At 38.6% G+C, this 20,102-nt stretch overlaps 1 protein-coding gene across 3 annotated transcripts in view; it reads left to right on the forward strand.

Annotated features, from left to right (window-relative positions):
- The window catches only part of DMD (dystrophin), a 1,878,371-nt gene that overhangs the window by 1,337,240 nt on the left and 521,029 nt on the right, over positions 1-20,102 (forward strand). For all 3 annotated transcript variants that reach the window (XM_054566574.1, XM_054566573.1, XM_054566575.1), the window contains one exon: positions 17,663-17,874. In XM_054566574.1, the coding sequence (XP_054422549.1) occupies positions 17,663-17,874 (212 nt within the window). The remainder of the gene's footprint in view (positions 1-17,662; positions 17,875-20,102) is intronic.

Raw genomic sequence — 20,102 nt, forward strand, 5'->3', positions numbered from 1 at the left:
GCAGTATAGAGTTCACAAAAGGCAATGAAACTGGAAAAGTAGACACAGGATACATTCCAAAAGATCTTGTAAGATCATGAGTTTTGATTTTATTCTGACAGCAATGGAAGAGTCACTTATTAAAGGAATTTAATAAGTGATGGCAGACTCAGATTTTCATCTTTAAAAGCTTTCTCTGACCAGGGTCTTGAAGATGGATGGGAAGGGCAAAAGCTAGTATTAGAAGAGTGGTTCTCAGTCCTGGCTGCATATTAGAATCACTAGGGGGAGCTTTCAAAAAAAATGCCAGTGCCTGCCCTGGGTGGTGTGGCTCAGCTGGTTGGAGCGTTGTCCCATAACTGAAAGGTTGCAGGTTCAAGTCCCAGTTAGAGTACATGCCTAGGTTGTGGGTTCAATCATTCAAGCATGTATGAGAGACAACCAATGAATGCTTCTCTCTCGCATCGCTGTTTCTCTCTTTTCCTTCCTGTCTCTCTAAAAGCAATGCAGAAACTGTCCTCAGGTGTGGATAAAAAAAAAAGCCAGTACCTGGATTCCAACCCAAATGAACTAAATCAAAGTCTTTGGGAATAGGGCCCAGACATTGGTATCTTTTCAAATACTTGGGTTGAATAAGCCAGGTAGTAAAAGACAAATACCATATGATCTCAGCTATAAGTGGAACCTAATCAACAAAACAAACAAGTGAGAGAACTTAGAATCAGAGACATGGAAATAAAGAACAAACTGACAGTGACCAAGGTGGGGGATAATGAGGGGAATATGGGGAAGGGTCAAGTCAAGGACCATGTATAAAGGACCCCTGGACCAAGATAATGGGAGACAGGGTGGGGAAGGGAAGGGAACAGTCTTGGGGAGGCAACTAGATGATGGAGAGGTTAGAAGACTGATTAAGGAAGTTTAATGAATGAGTTGGCATCTTCATTAAAGGGTAAGGAAGAAGGAGGAATCATGTATGGTTTTTAGGTTTCTCCTAGAATGACTAGGTAGAGGAATAGATGTTTGTCAGTGATTGAGAAGAAGGATGAAGATGATGCGATCAATTTTGGATAGGTTGAATATTTAAAAGGGATTTAGTAGGGACTTGGCAATGTGGACAGGGAGCTCAGGAGAGGGCTTTTTTAGCTTCAAACATGGATTTGACTATAATCACTGTAAAGGGAGTAAGTGAAGCAGTATAAATAGGTGCACTTACAGGAGAGAATATGTAAAGTGAAAAGAAAAGGTCAAAAGGAGACCCAGAGGGAATATAACATTTAAGAGATGAGCAGAGGAGGCTGAGGAGTAGCCTAAGAGGCAGAATAAAACCTAAAACCAATCTTTCCCTGGTGATCAAAAGGAGAAGGCTTCAAGGAAGGCTCATCACTGATGGAAAATATTGAAGGGAGGTCTGGAAAAATAAAGACTTCAGAATCGCCAATGCTGTAGTAACTTGCAAGTCATTGCTATCATCTTCACAACTCATTTCAGGGGCAAAAATCAAAATGCAGTAGATTGAGAAGGATATGTGAGGCATGAAAGTGGAAATAGTGAGCATATATCAGTGCTTCCCGCACTTTAATGTGCATATAAATCACTTCCGGAATCTTGTTTAAAAATCCAGATTCTGATTCAGTGGGTCGGGGCTGGGGCCTGAGATACCGCATTTCTAACAGACTCTCCGGTGATGCCAATGCTGTTACCCAGACCAGAACCATTTTTGAAACGGCACTGGTAGAAACCACTCTCCCATGAAGAAGAAAGACATTGCATTGGCCAGAGGTGGGTGGGGGTAGGGCCAGAAGAAAGAATTTGTTTAGTTCTTTGTTGTTTTCTTTTCTGACGAGGTTCTAAACTGAGATAGGAGATACAAGATGGGCGAAAAACAGAGTCACTTCTCTTAGAAGGAGGAAGGAGTTAGAACAGTGAATTAGGGAGGGAATTAGGCATAGATGGGAGAGACACCCAACCGCGGAGAGAAGAAGGTAAGGAGGACTAGAAACACAGAAATGTCTATCAATACATAATACCTGGCATTCTGCTTTTTAGCCCATAGTTTCTGACCAAGAAATTGTTTTATATACATATATTTCTTTTTATTCCTTAACTTGGATGGCTAGATTGTGGAGTGTGTTTGTGAAGAGAGGACTAAGCCCACTTTGATTTTCAGGGACAACTTTAATGTTCGGCGCCTGCCAATAAAAGTTTGAGTGACAAAGTGTAGGGATGAAATGTAATGTGTGCTCAGGGAGAAAAATAATGCCTTTTTCTACACATTTTTACAGGTATTTATATTCCAAACAAAATGCATCCATTTTCGATGGGCAAATTTACAGTGATGATTGAGTTTTATTGTCTGCATCGCACGCTGGTGACATACTAGTAAATCTAAGGCACTGGAATTGTAATGGTGCTCTTTAGCTCCAATTTACTTTTTCTGCTATTTTTTTAAACAAATGTTTTGTTTCAACTACAGTTAGCATACAACATTGTATTAGTTTCGAGTGTACAATACAGTGATTAGACATTTATGTAACTTATGAAATGATCATCCTGATAAGTCTAATACCCACCTTTAGCTCCCATTTAATGAACTCTTGCTGGACCCTTCTGGGTAGTGAGTACTGTATTTTCTAAGTTTGGCATCCAGTTAGGTGATCGCTGAGGCAGACTAACAGATGGATTATCCAGCAATATGTTGTATCTATATTGTATCTAGATAGTTTCTTTTCTATGTCTTGTGAGGAACCTAGGATTATAAACAAAATATTTTTTGCACACACATAGGTCAAGCGTTTCACCTAACTTCAAGCTTTCATCTCAACTAGTAGCTCACCCCTGCCAAAGGAAGCCATTATTGTTAAAAATCGATTCATTGTATTATTTTTTTTTAATGATCAGGTAATATAATTCAAAATCTACCTGTTTATATAATTAATAAAATAACTTACATGTTTCATTGTGACCTGATGTTAGTGTTTGCTCAAAATCTGACTCTCCAAGCAGTGGCAAAAATGCGGTTGTCCTTATACTTTAATTCATCTCTCAGTGTGGGAACCAACACACATTCTGCTGTGTGTTCTAACCAAAACAGTAGAATGAGCTTTCTTCAGAGGACTAGCTCATTTTCTCTATTAGAATAGTCAGCATACTTTAAAGGAGGTAATATGGTTTTTGACAGTCTGTTGATTAGGAAATTAAGAGATCTGTCTGAATTCCATTTTCAACTCCTCTTCATACACATTGGGTACGACTTTGAATAAAACATTTTGTCATTTCCACTCTTGTAAATTCTGTTTACTATCTTTTAAACTTCCGTATTCCACAGATGGTATTGTTTTCTTAATTGGAAAGTGGTCTGAGTGACTTAGAAAGCTGCTTAAGTAATACCCTGCTATGTGCTGGCTGTGAGAGAGCATCATATCTAACATTCTATTAATAAAAATTCAAATGTGCAGAAAAGCTGAAAGAATCGTACAGTGAACGTCCACAAACCCACCATCTAGGTTCTGCTGTATCACTTCATCCATTTATCTGCCTATCAATCTCTGTTATTTTCTGATGCATTTCAAAGTCAGTTTGGAAACATCAGTGCTCTTTACTCCTAAACACTTCAGCATGCATATCATTAACTAGAGCTCAATATTCATTCACAGTTATTCTTGTCTGTTTGCTTGAGGCAAAATTTACATAGTGTCAAATGCACAAGTCTTCTGTAAACTGCAGGGGAGGAAAGCATTTCCCTTCTCCCCTTCTAGGTTGTTTGCCTGCCTTAGTAATTAAAATGATATAACACAGATTAATAAGAGAAAAGCAAATTTAATTTTGTGCATACAGGAGCTCAAAGAAATATGGGACTCAAAGAAGGAACCAAAGGAGGCAGCTTTTATTCCTTTTAGACAAAGAAACAACACATGTATGAAGAATCGATGAGACAACGAAGGTTGGGCTTCGGGTAGTAAACTGGTGACAGTGACAAGGAGGCCTTTCACCCTCCAGGTGCAGGGAAAGCCCCTTTCACGTGAGAGATTCATTTCGTGCTTTCAAGGGGACAGAGTAGCCTTATACTGGCTGGTTTTTAACGTAACTTGAATTCAAAATAATCAATATGCGAGAGTGGCATATTTGGAGGTTGGCATATTCTGTTCCTCTTTAGCACCATTCAACAAATATTCATGAATAGGTATGCCTATGAGATACACACCCCTCTCAAGATACAGAAAAATAGGATTACCCCAGAAAGGAAAGAACTTTTGAGTATTACCTGGGCTTCTTGTGGCAATCATTTCACAATACTGTATATACAAATATCAAATCATTATCTTTTATACCTGAAACTGAACTAATGTCATGTGTTAGCTGTACCTTAATTTAAAAATAATGGAAAAATGAACTATTTTTAGGTTGGCCTGAGTTTATTTTAATGGAATTTTAGCAAAATTGAATATAAGATTGCCAAGCCGGTCCATGCAGGGGAAGTGTCTGTGGCTGTTGATATGCTATTTGTCCATGCAGGCACTGGGCTGACAGTTCTTCCCAATATCCTTGCAAGGTGGACCTCTATCTCCAACGGAAACACTGAGGAGCATGTATTTCACACACTGTTAGAGCCGGAAAGCACCCCAGGAATTATCCAGTCTTCCTCCCACTTCTGCTTTATAGCTCAGGATTTGACAAGTCCCGGGGTGTTACAAAAGTGCATGCCCATCTTTACCCCTGTAAATGAGAGAAAGCTAGCATCCCGACACTCTGCTCGAGGCCCTGTGTCCATTATTTCTTTAATCTTCTTATCATTATTATCCCCATTTTACAGAAAGTAAACTGAGTGTGGAAACAGCATTAAATGACTGATCTTTGTCATCTTCAAGTTAACCTTAAATGTTAGATTAATATTATAAAATTTTTTTTAACTTAGTCATTTATTCTGGGTCTGCTTTCCATGAACTTAAACTAAATGCTTGACTGTTCCTGAATTCCAGCTTTTCAGGATTTAGAGAAAAAGCAGGTATCAAAATTAGTAGTCATAGTGGCTAGGATTTAACATGCACCTGTAACTCCCCTCTCTTTTCAGCTTTTTGGTCTGAAATATCTCAGATATTTCTGTGTTTGGGCAGTCACATTCCTCCTGTCCTGTCCCTAAATAGGACAAATGTCTATTCCACTAGCTACCTTTGACTTCGTGGTTAGCATGTTTACTTCTTCCTCTTCTTAATGGGTTGAACTTGAGACTGCTCTTTGCAGAGCTTAACTATAGATAAGTCTTCTCTAGAACTATGTTTAAATGCCATGTGGAAGTAAGAGGAAAAATCTTGCTATTCCCTATAATTTTGGTTCCTATTTCTCTCTCCTTGGCTCCTTGTAAGTCATTTAATGTCAATCTTTGAAATAGGCTCCCATTGCTCAAGGTATAGCTGTGTCCTGACTTTGTACAAGAGTAGGATAATGGTGGTTCCTTGGTTTCATGCCTAAGATTTTGTTGACTATTTTAGCCTCAGGGAATAGTGTGCTGTGATTCTCACATCCTTTTTCTGATCCTAACAAGTAGTTCAGAGCTCATGGTCTTAATTTCATTTGGGATCATTTTCCTTACAGTTGACCATAGTTCAACACAGAATCCAAATCAAATAACTCCCCTTTTTAATGACAAAATCTTCTATTACACAATCATAAGCATGTAATTCTGTACGTAGCAATATCACACTCAAGCACACCATAGGACATTTTAGGTGGAATGTTCAAATTAACACTATAAATTATTACACCCATATTATTACCCTATGCATCACACTCACGCAGGCGTTACTTCTGCCGGACACTACATATGCTACTCTTTACCTCTTCATATGACCCCAAAAGGTTTCCCTACAGTGTAACTCTTTCAGCTCTATATATTCTACCTGGAACTCTTGTGTACTCTGGGGGATCCCTGAGATCCATAGTGTGCCCCCCCAGCCGATCACACATGTTTGCTGATAACTATAATGCATTGTTGAAGCATCTCCGTATAGAGAAGCAATAACACCTTGCTTTACTATGGTCTTTGATGCTTTTATTCATTATTGAGCTTTACCTTCACAACAACCCTTTAGTTGTGCAGCTGTCATTATTTCAGTGTTTCCATGGAGGCAATTAAAGCTGTGGCGAATCCACATTTGCAAATTGAATTGTCAAGGTGTCTCTCTAAAACCTAATCACAGTAACTTCTAATTCTGACTGTAACTTTAGTGCAGAAATTGCAACTGAGCGGTCCTTTGTTCTGTTGCAATGTATATTCAAAAGGCAATCATTTCGTTTTTGTAAATAACATTTTCCCTAGGAGAGATGTTGTGGGAATATATATCAGTCAAGAATGCATATCGATAATCAAACATAGGTAGCTTAAAAACTTGAGGTGATAGATTGGTAAGTACTCAATCACCTGAACTGTTTCTTTCTCTGCATTATTGTGGTTCTCGACGTGATTGCTGTGTTTCCAATTTGACACTTTTGGAGATCCGTAAATCAGGACACACGCTGACTTCCAGCCTGTCATCCTGAGTCTGAGCAATGGTTATTTATTTCCCTTCATTATCCAACATCTACTTACTGCACAAATCAGTTGAGAAGCTTTCCATGATGGACCTCAGAGAGAAGAAATGCACATATTTGGATAGCTCTTCAGTTACCAACATGCACAGCTTGCCCGAGTTTATATGCATATATTTTATTATTATTTCGCCTTTGTATGTCAAATGAATCTGGTATAAATGTAAGTCTAATAGTATGGGCTCTATTGACCCATTACATTGCCATTCTATATCTTTGGTCTATCAACAATATCCTGGATGAAAAATAATAATCATATCTTGGGTGAAGGGTTGTAAGTGTGGTAAAATTCCATCATTTGAATTGTTGCCCAATTATGGACAATTACCATGTCTATTCAATATCCAACTGCCACTGTGGTCCAGTTCCAAGATAACAGCTTCTCTTTGATGATCTTCAGATATTATGTTTACTTTCTATTCCTTGAAAAAATAGAATATACATGAAACTTCTAAAATATATATATATGTTTCTGCAGGATCTACTCTTGGGATACTACTTTGTTTCTTTTATTAAATAACTGGATAGCTGCTTCCTTATTCTCTGTGTGTTGATTTCTTTCTGCAAGTCTTGTCTGGTTCACTGTCCAATGAGTATTTCTGAAATGTTCTCTATCCTACAAATCCATGGACTAAACTGTATCATGTCCTTAGCAAGACCATACATCTCTTATTGTCATTCGTATCTGCCAAAGTGATGCATATTTCCCTGATTGCAACCCTTTTGAAAAAGGCAAATGTTCTAAAGTTATATTAGAACACATTTTACAAGTCAAATAATATTTTATTAAATTGTTACTGAAATACAATGTACATAAGGAAAAGGGCACACGTCATACATATCTAGCTTGGCGAATTTGCACAAACAGAATACGTCTGTGTAATCATCACCCAAATCAAGAAATGACCAGAACCTCAGAAGCCCCCATCATATCTCTTTCAGTGACTACCAGTCCCACAAAAGTAACCACTATTGTGACTTCTATAGTGTTCTTACTTTTTCCGGTTCTTGTATGTTATGTACATGGAATGAAATAGTGTGTCCTTGTTTGGGGCTGGCATCTTGCCATTAACAGCATGTTTGTGAGATTAATATATATTACTGCATATAGTTGCAGATATTTCATTCTTGTTGCTAGATAGTATTCTATTGATAAATACAGCACAAAATATTTATCTGTTTTACAGTAGATAGGAATTTGGAGTATCCTATTTGGGAACTCTTCCAATGTAGTACATGTCTTTTGGTGACTATAAGTACAGATTTCTATGAGAGTGCACTAGAAGTATGCAATACCCGGGGGTGATACACAAGTCAAATAATATTTTAAATACACTTGATAAATTGACTATATGGGGAAATCTTATGGTGAATTCCTTTGCAAAGGAAATAATCTCTATGTAATTTCTGCAATGCAAAATGGATGCTCACATATGGTTGGTTATTTCACAAGAAGAGATACATCTGCTGACTATCTTTCTAGTATTCATCTAACTGTACTTATGTTAACAACAATGTGATATTTTTATTGTTGTTATTATCCTCTAGAGCTTGGTATGTTTCAAAATTTGAAAATGCCCATAAAAATATCCTTACCCAATATAGACATGTACTTTTCAATACTAGTCAGCCTAAAATTTAATTTAAAAGACAGGCTGAGGAAGCTCAATGAGCTCAGCCAGCTCAAAGATAACTGAGAAACTGCAGAGAAACTATCAGGATCTTACAACAAACTATATCAACCTGGAAAAGGACATAGAAACTATCAAGAAGACACAAGAGGATATGAAGAATACCATTTCTGAATTGAAGAACACAGTAGAAGGAATCCAAAGCAGGCTGCATGAAGCCGAGGATCGAATCAGTGAGATGGAGGATAAGGTAGAAAGAAGCTCCCAGAAAGAACAAGAAATGGAAAAAAGACTCAAAAAGAATTAAGAGGCATTTAGGGAAATGCAGGACAACCTGAAACGCAATAATATCCGTATAATAGGGATACCAGAAGGAGAAGAAGAGGAGCAAGGGATAGAGAACCTCCTCGAAAAAGTAATGATGGAAAATTTCCCTAATTTGAGGAGAGAAAGGCTCTCATGGATCCAGGAGGCACAGAGGACCCCACTCAAGAGGGACTCAAAGAGGTCCACTCCAAGACACATCATCATTAAAAGGGCAACTATCAAAGACAAAGAGAGAATCCTCAAGGCAGCAAGGGAGAAGGAGAAAGTAACATACAAGGGGGCCCGGATACACCTAGGAGCTGACTTCTCAACAGAAACACTACAAGCCAGAAGGGAATGGCAACAAATATTCCAAGCCATGAAAAGCAAGGGCCTACAGCCAAGGCTGCTCTACCCAGCAAGGCTCTCAATTAAAATAGAAGGGGAAATAGGGAGTTTCCCAGACAAGAGAAGGCTAAAAGAATACATCTCTACCAAACCAGCACTCCAAGATATGCTAAGGGGACTGGTTTAAGCAGATGAAGGAAAAGAATGAGAGAGAGAGGAACACAGGTACAAAGAGAAAAGATGAGTAAGTTTCTATCAGTAATATCTCTCAATGTGCATGGACTAAATGTCCCAATCAAAAGACACAGGGTAGCTGAATGGATAAGAAAACATGACCCACACATATGCTGCCTACAAGAGACCCACCTCAGAGCAAGAGACCTACACAGATTGAAAGTAAAGGGATGGAAAAAAATATTCCAAGCAAATGGGCATGAGAAAAAGGCCGGGGTTGCCATACTTGTATTGGACAAAGTAGATTTCAAAACAAAGGCCATAAAGAGAGACCCAGAGGGGCACTTTATAATACTTAAAGGAAGAATATTTCAAGAAGACATCAACATTGTAAACTTATATGCTCCCAATATAGGAGCCCCCAAGTTTATAAAGAAATTGTTGGATGACTTCAAAAAAGGTATAGACAGCAACACCCTGATAGTAGGGGATTTCAACACCCCACTGTCAAAAATGGACAGATCTTCCAAACAAAACATTAATAAACATATTGTGGTGCTGAATGACATACTGAATCAAATAGACTTAACTGACATATATAGAACCTTGCATCCCAAAGAAGAAAAATACACATTCTTTTCAAATGCTCATGGAAGTTTTTCAGAGATAGAACACATGATAGGACACAAAGCAAACCTCAGCAAATTCAGGAAAATTGAAATAATACCAAACTTTTTCTCGGACCACAAGGGCTTGAAACTGGAAATCAACCTCAAAGAGAAACTTCAAAAACTTGCAAACTCATGGAGACTGAACAGTAGACTATTAAACAATGAATGGGTCAATAATGAGATAAGAGAAGAAATCAAAAAATTTCTGGGAAGAAATGAAAATGAACAGACAATAGTCCAAAACCTATGGGACACAGCAAAGGCAGTACTGAGAGGGAAGTTCATAGCAATACAGGCTTACCTAAAAAAGAGAGAAACATTTCAAATAAAAGACCTAACACTACAACTTCAAGAACTGGAGAAACAACAACAAAAACATCCCAGAGCAAGTAGAACGAAGGAAATAGTCAAGATTAGAGCAGAACTGAATGACATAGAGATGAAAAGAACAATTCAGAGGATCAACCAATCCAGAAGCTGGTTCTTTGAAAAGATAAATAAAATTGACAAGCCTTTAAGCAGACTCATCAAGACAAAAAGGGAGAGGACCCAAATTAATAATATCAGAAACAAAAGAGGAGAAATAACAACTGATACCACAGAAATACAAAGGATCATCAGAAACTACTATGAACAATTATATGCCAAGAAATTTGAAAATCGTGATGAAATGGACACATTTTTAGAAAAGTATTATCTTCCCACACTGAAGGAGGAAGAAACAGAAAGCTTGAACAGACCGATAACAGCTGAGGAAACTGAAGCAGTAATCAAGAAACTCCCGGCACACAAAAGCCCAGGGCCGGATGGTTTCACAGGAGAATTCTACAAAACATTTAAGGAAGAGCTAACCCCTGTCCTTCTCAGACTATTCCAAAAAATCCAAGAGGAGGGAAGACTCCCAGACTCTTTCTGTGAGGCCAGCATCACCCTGATCCCAAAACCAGATAAAGACCCTACAAAGAAAGAAAACTACAGGCCAATTTCGCTGATGAACCTAGATGCTAAAATCCTCAACAAAATATTGGCAAACCGCATCCAGCAATACATTCAAAAGATTATCCACCACGATCAAGTGGGATTCATACCAGGCATGCAGGGATGGTTCAATATACACAAATCAGTAAACGTGATACATCACATCAATAAAAGAAAAGACAAAAACCACATGATCATCTCGATAGACGCAGAAAAAGCATTCGATAAGGTACAGCACCCATTTATGATCAAAACACTCAGCAAAATGGGAATAAATGGGGCATTCCTCAACGTAATAAAGGCCATATATGAAAAACCTACAGCCAATATCATACTCAACGGGCAAAAACTGAAAGCTTTCCCACTAAGATCGGGAACACGACAAGGATGTCCGCTTTCACCGCTTCTTCTCAACATCGTATTGGAAGTCCTAGCCACAGTGGTCAGACAAGAGAAAGAGATAAAAGTCATCCAAATAGGAAAGGAGGAAGTAAAGCTATCATTGTTTGCAAATGACATGATAGTGTACATAGAGAACCCTGTAGACTCTACCAAAAAACTCCTCAACCTAATAAGTGAATTTGGCAAAACAGCAGGATACAAAGTCAATATTCAGAAATCAAAGCCATATTTGTACACCAGCAATGAAAGAGAAGAGGAAGAAATCAGAAAAAAAAAATACCATTCGATATAGCAAGAAAAAAAATAAAGTACCTAGGAATAAATTTAACCAAAGAGGTAAAAGACCTGTACACAGAAAACTATACAACATTGAAGAAAGAAATGAAGGAAGACACAAATAAATGGAAGCATATACCGTGCTCATGGATTGGAAGAATTAATATCATCAAAATGTCCATACTATCCAAAGCAATTTATAGATTCAACGCAATCCCTATTAAGATACCAATGACGTATTTCACAGAAATAGAACAGACATTTCAAAAATTTATATGGAACCATAAACGACCCCGAATAGCCTCAGCAATTTTGAGAAAGAAACACAAAGTAGGAGGGATCACAATACCGGACATCAAACTCTACTACAAAGCCACTATACTCAAAACAATCTGGTACTGGCACAAGAACAGATCCATAGACCAGTGCAACAGAATAGAAAGTCCAGAAATAAGCCCAGGTCTATATGGGCATCTAATATTTGACAAAGGGGGCAGAAGCACAAAATGGAGCAATAATAGCCTCTTCAACAAATGGTGTTGGCAGAGGTGGATGGCTACATGCAAAAAATTGAAATTGGATCATCAGCTGACACCATACACAAAAATAAACTCAAGATAGATGAAAGACTTAAATGTAAGCTGCAACACCATAAAAGTACTAGAGGAGAACATTGGCAGAAAACTCTCAGACATCCCATGCAGCAATTTTTTCACTGATATGTCTCCTAAAGCAAGGGACATAAAGGAAAGAATAAACAAGTGGGACCTCATCAAAATAAGAAGCTTCTGCACAGCTAAAGAAAACATCAGCAAAATGAAAAGGGAGCCAACCGTATGGGAAAATATATTCACTAATGATACATCAGATAGAGGTTTGATCTCCAAGATATATAAAGAACTCACTCGACTCCACTCCAAGAAGACAAACGATCCAATCAAAAAATGGGCAAAGGACCTGGGCAGACGCTTTTCCAAGGAGGAGATACAGAGGGCCCAGAGGCATTTGAAAGGATGCTCAGCATCACTAGCCATCAGAGAAATGCAGATCAAAACCACCATGAGGTACCACCTCACACCGGTCAGAATGGCCATCATAAACAGATCCACAAACAACAGGTGCTGGCCAGGCTGTGGAGAAAAGGGAACCCTAGTCCACTGTTGGTGGGAATGCAGACTGGTGCAGCCACTGTGGAAAGCAGTGTGGAATTTCCTCAAAAAGCTGAACGTGGAACTGCCTTTTGGTCCAGTGATTCCCCTGCTGGGACTATACCCTTAGAATACCAAAACGCCAATACAAAAGAACCTATGCACCCCAATGTTCATAGCAGCACAATTTACAATAGCCAAGTGTTGGAAGCAACCTAAATGCCCATCAGTAGATGATTGGATCAAAAAGTAATGGTACATATACACAATGGAATACTATGCAGCAGAAAGAAAAAAAGAACTACTAAACTTCGCAACAGCATGGATGGAACTGGAGAGCATTATGCTAAGTGAAATAAGCCAGGGGGCGAAAGACAAATACCATATGATCTCACCTATAAGTGGAACCTAACCAACAATACAAAGATGCAAGGAAAATAAGACCAGCAACACTGAAAGCAAAAGAAATCAACAGAGACAAGAGGGAAGGTGGGAGGGGGAGTGGGGAAAAGGAAGGGAAGGGGAAAGTCAAGGAACATATAGCAAGGACTCATGGACAAAACCAAAGGGGAAGAGCTGAGGGAGGGAAGGAGGGAGGGGGCAAGGGAAAGTGGTGGGTTTAGGTAGAGACAAATGTATTTGAAAAAATAAATTTTTAAAAAAAAAGTACAAAAAAATAAATAAATAAAAGACAGGCTGAAACAACAAGACATGCTAACAGATTCTCTCTGATCTATATTCATTTTAAGAATGTTAGAGAGAGCCCTGCCTGGTGTGGCTAACTGGACTGAGTGCTGACCTTCAAAGCAAAGGGTCACCAGTTCGATTCCCAGTCAGGGCACAGGCTTGGGTTGTGGGCCAGGTCCCCAGTAGAGGGCACAGGAGAGGCAACCATACATTGATGTTTCTCTCCTTCTCTCCCTTCCTTCTCCTCTCTCTAACAATAAATACATAAAATCTTTTTTAAAAAGAATGTTAGAGAGAGATCATTGATTAATTTAGCTAACAGGATCCATCCTCCATACCTCTTAATTCATATAATTCATATAATTTTTGTCAAATGAGAATATTCTACTAGTGAACATGACAGAGAAGATGTTTTATACAAAAAAGGGGGGTTGATACAAAGACATTATTAGGAACGAAGGAGGACCAGAGAACATTTATTTACTTCTAATGGGGATCATGAAAAGTAAAAGGAAAGTAAAAAGAGAAATGTAAAAGATGTAAGCCAGTGTTCAAATTATGTAAACCTGAAATGCAATAAAGGGACTATGATTGCTTTTCAGGGGAAAAGACTCAAGGCCCTCAGCAAGGGTTAACTTTGGAAGTGGCATTTTTACATCTCTGTAAAGAGGAATCATGAGTAACTGAAATACTCTACCTGTGCAATTCATTTGATAGTTATTGAAAGTATCCTAAGTATCAAACACTGGGTTGTACACTAGGATTTTTTTTTAATAGAACTCTAACTTAGACCATGTTCTCCCAGAAGCAGACCTTCAGACAATAATTTGAGTGAAAGTGCTTCACTTGTAAAGTGATCCCAGGAAGTGCCAGTAGGGAAATGGGACAGTGACCTAGGGAAAGGAGAGAAGCCCTCACTTGAGCCGTTACTGAGCAGGTCATTGCTGTGGGCAGCTGGTGGTCAACCCTGATGAGGGAAGTCTGGGAGATACAGAAAACCACACCTCATCGCTGTCACACACAAGGGGCAATTATCTTCCAATTCTCATCCATCATTGGCTGATGCATTGGTCAATTCCCTACAATAAGATGTCCACCACTCCACCAAAATCATTTTCTGTATGATCTTCAAGGAAGTCCACGTGGTCAAAGCCCATGGGTGCTTTTAGCACGGGCTTTGGTGAGTCTGACTGCCTGGGTCCAAGCGTTGGCTCTACCCCTCACTATCTGTATGACCTGAAACCAGTTCTTTAATGTCGTCTCTGTTTCTTCATCTGTTCAGTGAAGAGAACAGCAACAGCAACGCAAACGGCGATACCCACCTCATAAGGTCATCATGATGATTAAATGAGTTAATATATGGGAAGAGCTTAAAACAGTGCTTTGAACAGAGGAGCCATTCACATAAATATTCTTTAATAAGAATTTCATCATCTCTTGTGATATCCAAGGCATTTAAAAGTGTTTTAGAAATTCATTCTTGACCATGTTTCTATGAAAGTACACTTTCCAAGTATTCTTGCTGCTCTAGCCATTTTTCATGTTCTGGGCTGCTTTTGCTATATGCTGTCTTTATGTGTTGTGTTTTCCAGGACTCTATTTTTAACCCTCTGTTCTGCTTAGTCTGTGCACCGTACCAAGGAGAATGTATCCACATTGATGGCTTCCATTACTCTTCGGTAGTGATTTCTAATCTTAGATTTCTCTCTCTCTCAAAATATACAGGGAGAGACAAAAGTAGGTTTACAGTTGTGAGTATGCAAACCACAGAGCTTATTCTTGTATTATGATTTGTTAATTATTGTATTATTTTCCATACAAACAACATAAATCTTCTTTTGCCCCATCTTGTACAGCTATGTCATAGCAGCTTCAGTCCATGTGACAGCAATAATAGTCTTGTGTGGAATATCCTCAAAACCTCCCACTGATTAGGTCCAAGATTGAACTCATTATCTTTTCCCTGGAACTGCTCATCCTGGATTCTTTGAGTAGATAATGAGTAATACCTCTATAATTGGTTTATTATATGCATAATAAATTAGCCTGCTATGATAAGTTGAAGAAATGGTTTGTAACTGGAATCAGTTCTATGTTGTTCTACGGTAGAAAAACATTTCAGAACACTTACAGACATTTCTATTTATAGTTAAACAGTTCCTCACAATAGCATTTACACTGTTAATTTTGTAAACTAAAGATTAAATACAATGACCAATAACTATAAATCTCAACTCTAGCAGGTGCTCCGCTACCTAGTGGGCTCCACAATAATGAAACAAAGAAAAAATAATAGTGCTCAACAATTACAATGAGAGACTAACATTTAAACAGAGATCTTGACATGTTAACTGAAGCTGGAATAAAATACGTTGACTGGTTTTGCAACACACATCAAACACCCAGGCAGAAATGAACCCAATAAAAAGAATGAATGCCGCTTACTTGGTTGTCCATAGCCCAGGTACCAGATTCTTGATTTCATGTCACAATCTCTAGTCTTGTAGTATCTATCTAGTCCTGATGCTCATTTATAAAACATCTCAAATCCTTATTTCACTCCTAACTCCACAAAACTTCATGTAGGCAACGATGGGGTTAATTAAAAAGGCCTAAACTGACTTGATGAAGAAGGAACTGGAATCTTATAACACTGTGCTGTATACATTTTACTTGTCCACCCACAGCCAGCCTTTGCCCTTCACCACCCTGCTGTCTACTCTGGGAGGCAGCTCTGTGGCTTTGTAGATCTCCCATGCCCTTTGGCTTCCAGTTGCTTTGGCCACTGGGGAGCCCTAGCAGGAAATTGAAGAGAGCAGGCAGGGTGAGGTCAGGATATTTATTGTCCTGATTGCCTCCCTGTGAAGTTGCCTCTGGCTCACTGTGTCCCTTGATGGAAGGTCACTGTGCTTCTGAAGGTGGTTTTTCCTTATGACTCTCAGCTGCTGGCTTCTCCCTCCCCTGACTTCTTGTGCTCGGATGTAGTAGTAGCAGCAGCGCCGCTGCTGCAAGGCCTGGTTCTTGTATTATCTTTGGTGAGTTTCCTACACCTTGAATATGTCATAACGTGTTCTTTTGTAAATAAGCCTCTCAGACTATTCAGGCCAGATCACAGAGGAACATGTGTATCAAGCTAAGATATTCCAGAGGATGGTGGAGAGACATTGAAGGGTTTAAATGGGAGAGCAGGTGATCAGACCTGTATTAGTTATTACTAATATTACAGTAGATGTTACAGTGACAAAGAGAGACTAGAGGTCGGGGACTATATGGAACCTATTCCACACATGTAGGCAAAGTATCATAGAGCTTTGCCAGGGTAATATGTAGAAAGAGGGCAGTTCTATATTAGAGAAATTAGTAACCAATTACATATGGTATTCAGTGAGGCCTAGGGAAGAATTAGAATGTCTATCAGGTGTGTTACTTAAGGGATAAGATAGATGGTGGTTGAGTACTCATTTCCTATGGCACTATTTCCATTTTATGAAACCAGCATAAAGACAAAATAGTGTGGTCCTATGTATTTTTAACATTCTAAAATTTAAGTATTTCAGAGCATACTCCACAGGCCATCCATCTTCCATCTTTGACATATAATGATACCAAAGATTGGCCTCAGTATAAGCCTGTGGTACTTATAAAACATAATCGGCATGAATTTTTAGATATTGTTACAAGAAGTTTCCAGAATGCTGATTCTGCTCTTGGATTGCCCCAGAAGAAGGCCCTAGGAAAAGGTTCGAGAGCAAGTGGTTTATTTGGGAGTTGAGGAAAATATCAGTAGTGGAGTGAGGAAGTGAGACAGGTATGGCAAGACAGCCAATAAAGGATGGTGCAGCATCAAGCAGGTTACCCCTTGGGCCACTGGGGCTTTGTGTCCCTGGGAGAATTCTGGAACCATTGAAAAACACATGCCTCACCACTCTCTCCCTTAGCACCAGGGAAGCTACAATATTCATACCCCAGCACCTACAATCATCCATCATTGGTTACAGGCTGTTCCTGAGAGGAGGAGAGGAAAGAGGGGAAGTGTCAGCTCTCAGGTGTATTTAGCCTACCACGTAGATGGCAAAGCAAGCTCTCTGTGGCAACGCAAAGCGTTCAAGGAATGAAATGTGAGTGATGGTATCGGAAGTCAGACTGTTGGGTATTGGAGAGGCAAGGGGAAGGTGTTTGGGATATTCTCTGCTATAGAACCTTTCTAAAAGTTTATTCATATTTGGTTCTAGGCAGTGAGAATAGACTGAGTTAAATTTTTACATATGCTACTGATATTCTAGGTGACCTACAGGAAGATAATTTACCAGAAACTCATGTTTGCCTTTGAAAAACAAGTAAGGAATGCAGTTGACTATAACAAAACAAAGAATTTTGAATGAGTAATAGAAAGCATGAGCTATTTGGATGTTAAATTGAAAATGTCTTCTTAAGACTAGCACTGAATCCTCTCTATTTATTTTTCCTTTTATTCCAGTTGAAAGAATTCAGAACCAGTGGGATGAAGTACAGGAACATCTTCAGAACCGGAGGCAACAGCTGAATGAAATGTTAAAGGATTCAACACAATGGCTGGAAGCAAAGGAAGAAGCTGAGCAGGTCTTGGGGCAGGCCAGAGCCAAGCTTGACTCATGGAAGGAGGGTCCCTATACAACGGATGCAATCCAGAAGAAAATCAAGGAAACCAAGGTTAGAATCAAAGCTATGTTCTTAAAATTAAATACTGGGTACACTAGGTACAGTTATATCAAGGTTTAAAAGTTAATGACTTTTAATGTAAATTTTTAAAAAGAAATTCACACTTAAGCTGACATGAACAGCAAAGTAGAGAAGAGATTAGAGGAAAATGGATGGCTACTATTGATCTTAAAATTAGTTGAGTTTAATAATCTGGATGTAATGGGCTTGTTTTCACATTGCACCATCTTTTAAAACTAACTCAGAGTTGATATATATACTTATGTAGGAATGTAAAGTCAATCAGATAATTCCTTCCTACAATAAGCAACAGGTCTTTTTTTTCTCCTTTATTTGAGGGCTCTGAGTGGAGAAGGGAAGGCTGGGTGTAAGAATACGGCAGAGATGAGCTATAGTGTCACTTTGTCCTCCGGTTCTCTGTCCTCCAGCCTAACTTCTCTTAGTTCTCTTCCTTCTCTTCTTCCTCCTCCTTCCCCCAAAACTATACCATATTTATGCCCACTTAATAGTCTATAACTTCAGAATAAAAGAAAAAAGGGAAAGGGGATACAATTTATTTGACTGTGTTTTATCAAGCACTATGCATAACACTTTACATGCATTTAATTTTTTCAAACCTTGTATTTATGGGTCAGTTTGGAAAGAACTTAAATGTTAAACAAAGGGTAGACTTTTGGAAACTTTAAACAGTGGAGTACATTGGTGGGAACTTGATCAGATTGAGCATTTGACCAAAACCCTCTGTAGTTATTTTTTTTTTCTGGCAGAAAAAGGCCTGCTAAACAAGCATCTGAATCTCAGATTAGCTATGGCATCTGAGAAAAAAGTCATATAGTTTTCTTGGATGAAGTGGCTTCCATTTCTAGATTAGGCAGTGTTAAACTACACTAAGCTGTATAACATATGTACTTACACTGAGTTCATTCAAATGAGAAACCCTGAAATCTCAATAGCTTAATGCAATAATGGTTAACTTCTTGGTTGTGTCTTAGTCCAATGGATATTGAAGAGCCCTTCTTGGGAGCTGTGCTCCAACACGGTGACTTGGAGATCCAGGCTTATCCAATTTTGTTAAACTAGCTTTCTAAACTCACAGCTGCCCAAGGTCAGTGGAGAAGAAGCAGAGAAATTGTGGAATCCACAGGGTCGTACAGCCAGGGATGGAGATCATATACATCCTTCCACCCACATCCTGTTGAGCAAAACTTGTTCCCTATTTCATTTCAGGAGGAGCACATGGGAATCATGAGATAGTAAACTTTTAGTCTCTGCCATATCTACTTTTCCAAAGGACCCGAGCTAATATGAGGAAAAGGATTTTATTTATATGACAAGAACATTAGAAAGCTACATAGGATTTTACAGAGTTATCGTTACTTCATTTGGAGACAACACATAGACAAATAAAAATTTATTCTTTTGTTCATTTTTAAAATGTTTTTATTTAAATGAAAATTTATTCTTTCATGAGATACTAGACACCACTGAGATTTTCTCACTTGGGTGAACGTAGACGAATGAGGGATGTCTTATGATGGTTTTCCCAATTCCTGGTCTTACGGTGTGAAATATAGAATTTATGTTGTTATCCTTAAAGGCTCTGGTTTTACCCATAAGGTCCTCAGTATGTTATGCTGTCCCTTTTTCTCTCAAAAAATTTAGGATTCTATGAAACTAGCAGGTCATGGGACAAGATGAATAATGGGTGAGGAGGAATTAAAAGGGAAAAAGACTTTGCACTGGACCCTTGACTTACATGAGGGGAAGGAGAGATGAGAGGCATACAGTGACAGACTTGATTAGGGGAAGAAGACTCTGGAAGTTGGCAAATGAGAAATAATCATCTTAAAACTTTTGAGAATCCTAAAGTGATAGCCAGAATGATTAGGATTTGGTAGCTCTCAGAAAAAGCAAGGAGCTTTAAATAAGAGAAAGAATTGCAAAAGAAAATCTGGAAAGAGAAGAACCCAATTTTATTGTCAAGACAAGTAAGATGTTTTAAACATCTAAAACAGAGACAAGTTTGTATTATAATTGCTATCTTTGTCAAGCTTTTTAGATTAAAACATTGCTTTTGAGTAGTCCGTCTAAAACTACATCATAAAAAATGGTTCAGCTGTTATCTATGGAAACTGATGTTTTTGTTGGTGTTAACGTGTGTGAGGAATATCATATACCGTATATTGCTGCAACTTCAATGTACGTTCATAATACAGATA

This window comes from Pteronotus mesoamericanus, unplaced genomic scaffold (assembly GCF_021234165.1).
Source record: "Pteronotus mesoamericanus isolate MK-2021 breed Mesoamerican mustached bat unplaced genomic scaffold, CSHL_Meso_final contig_173, whole genome shotgun sequence".
NCBI lineage: Eukaryota > Metazoa > Chordata > Mammalia > Chiroptera > Mormoopidae > Pteronotus > Pteronotus mesoamericanus.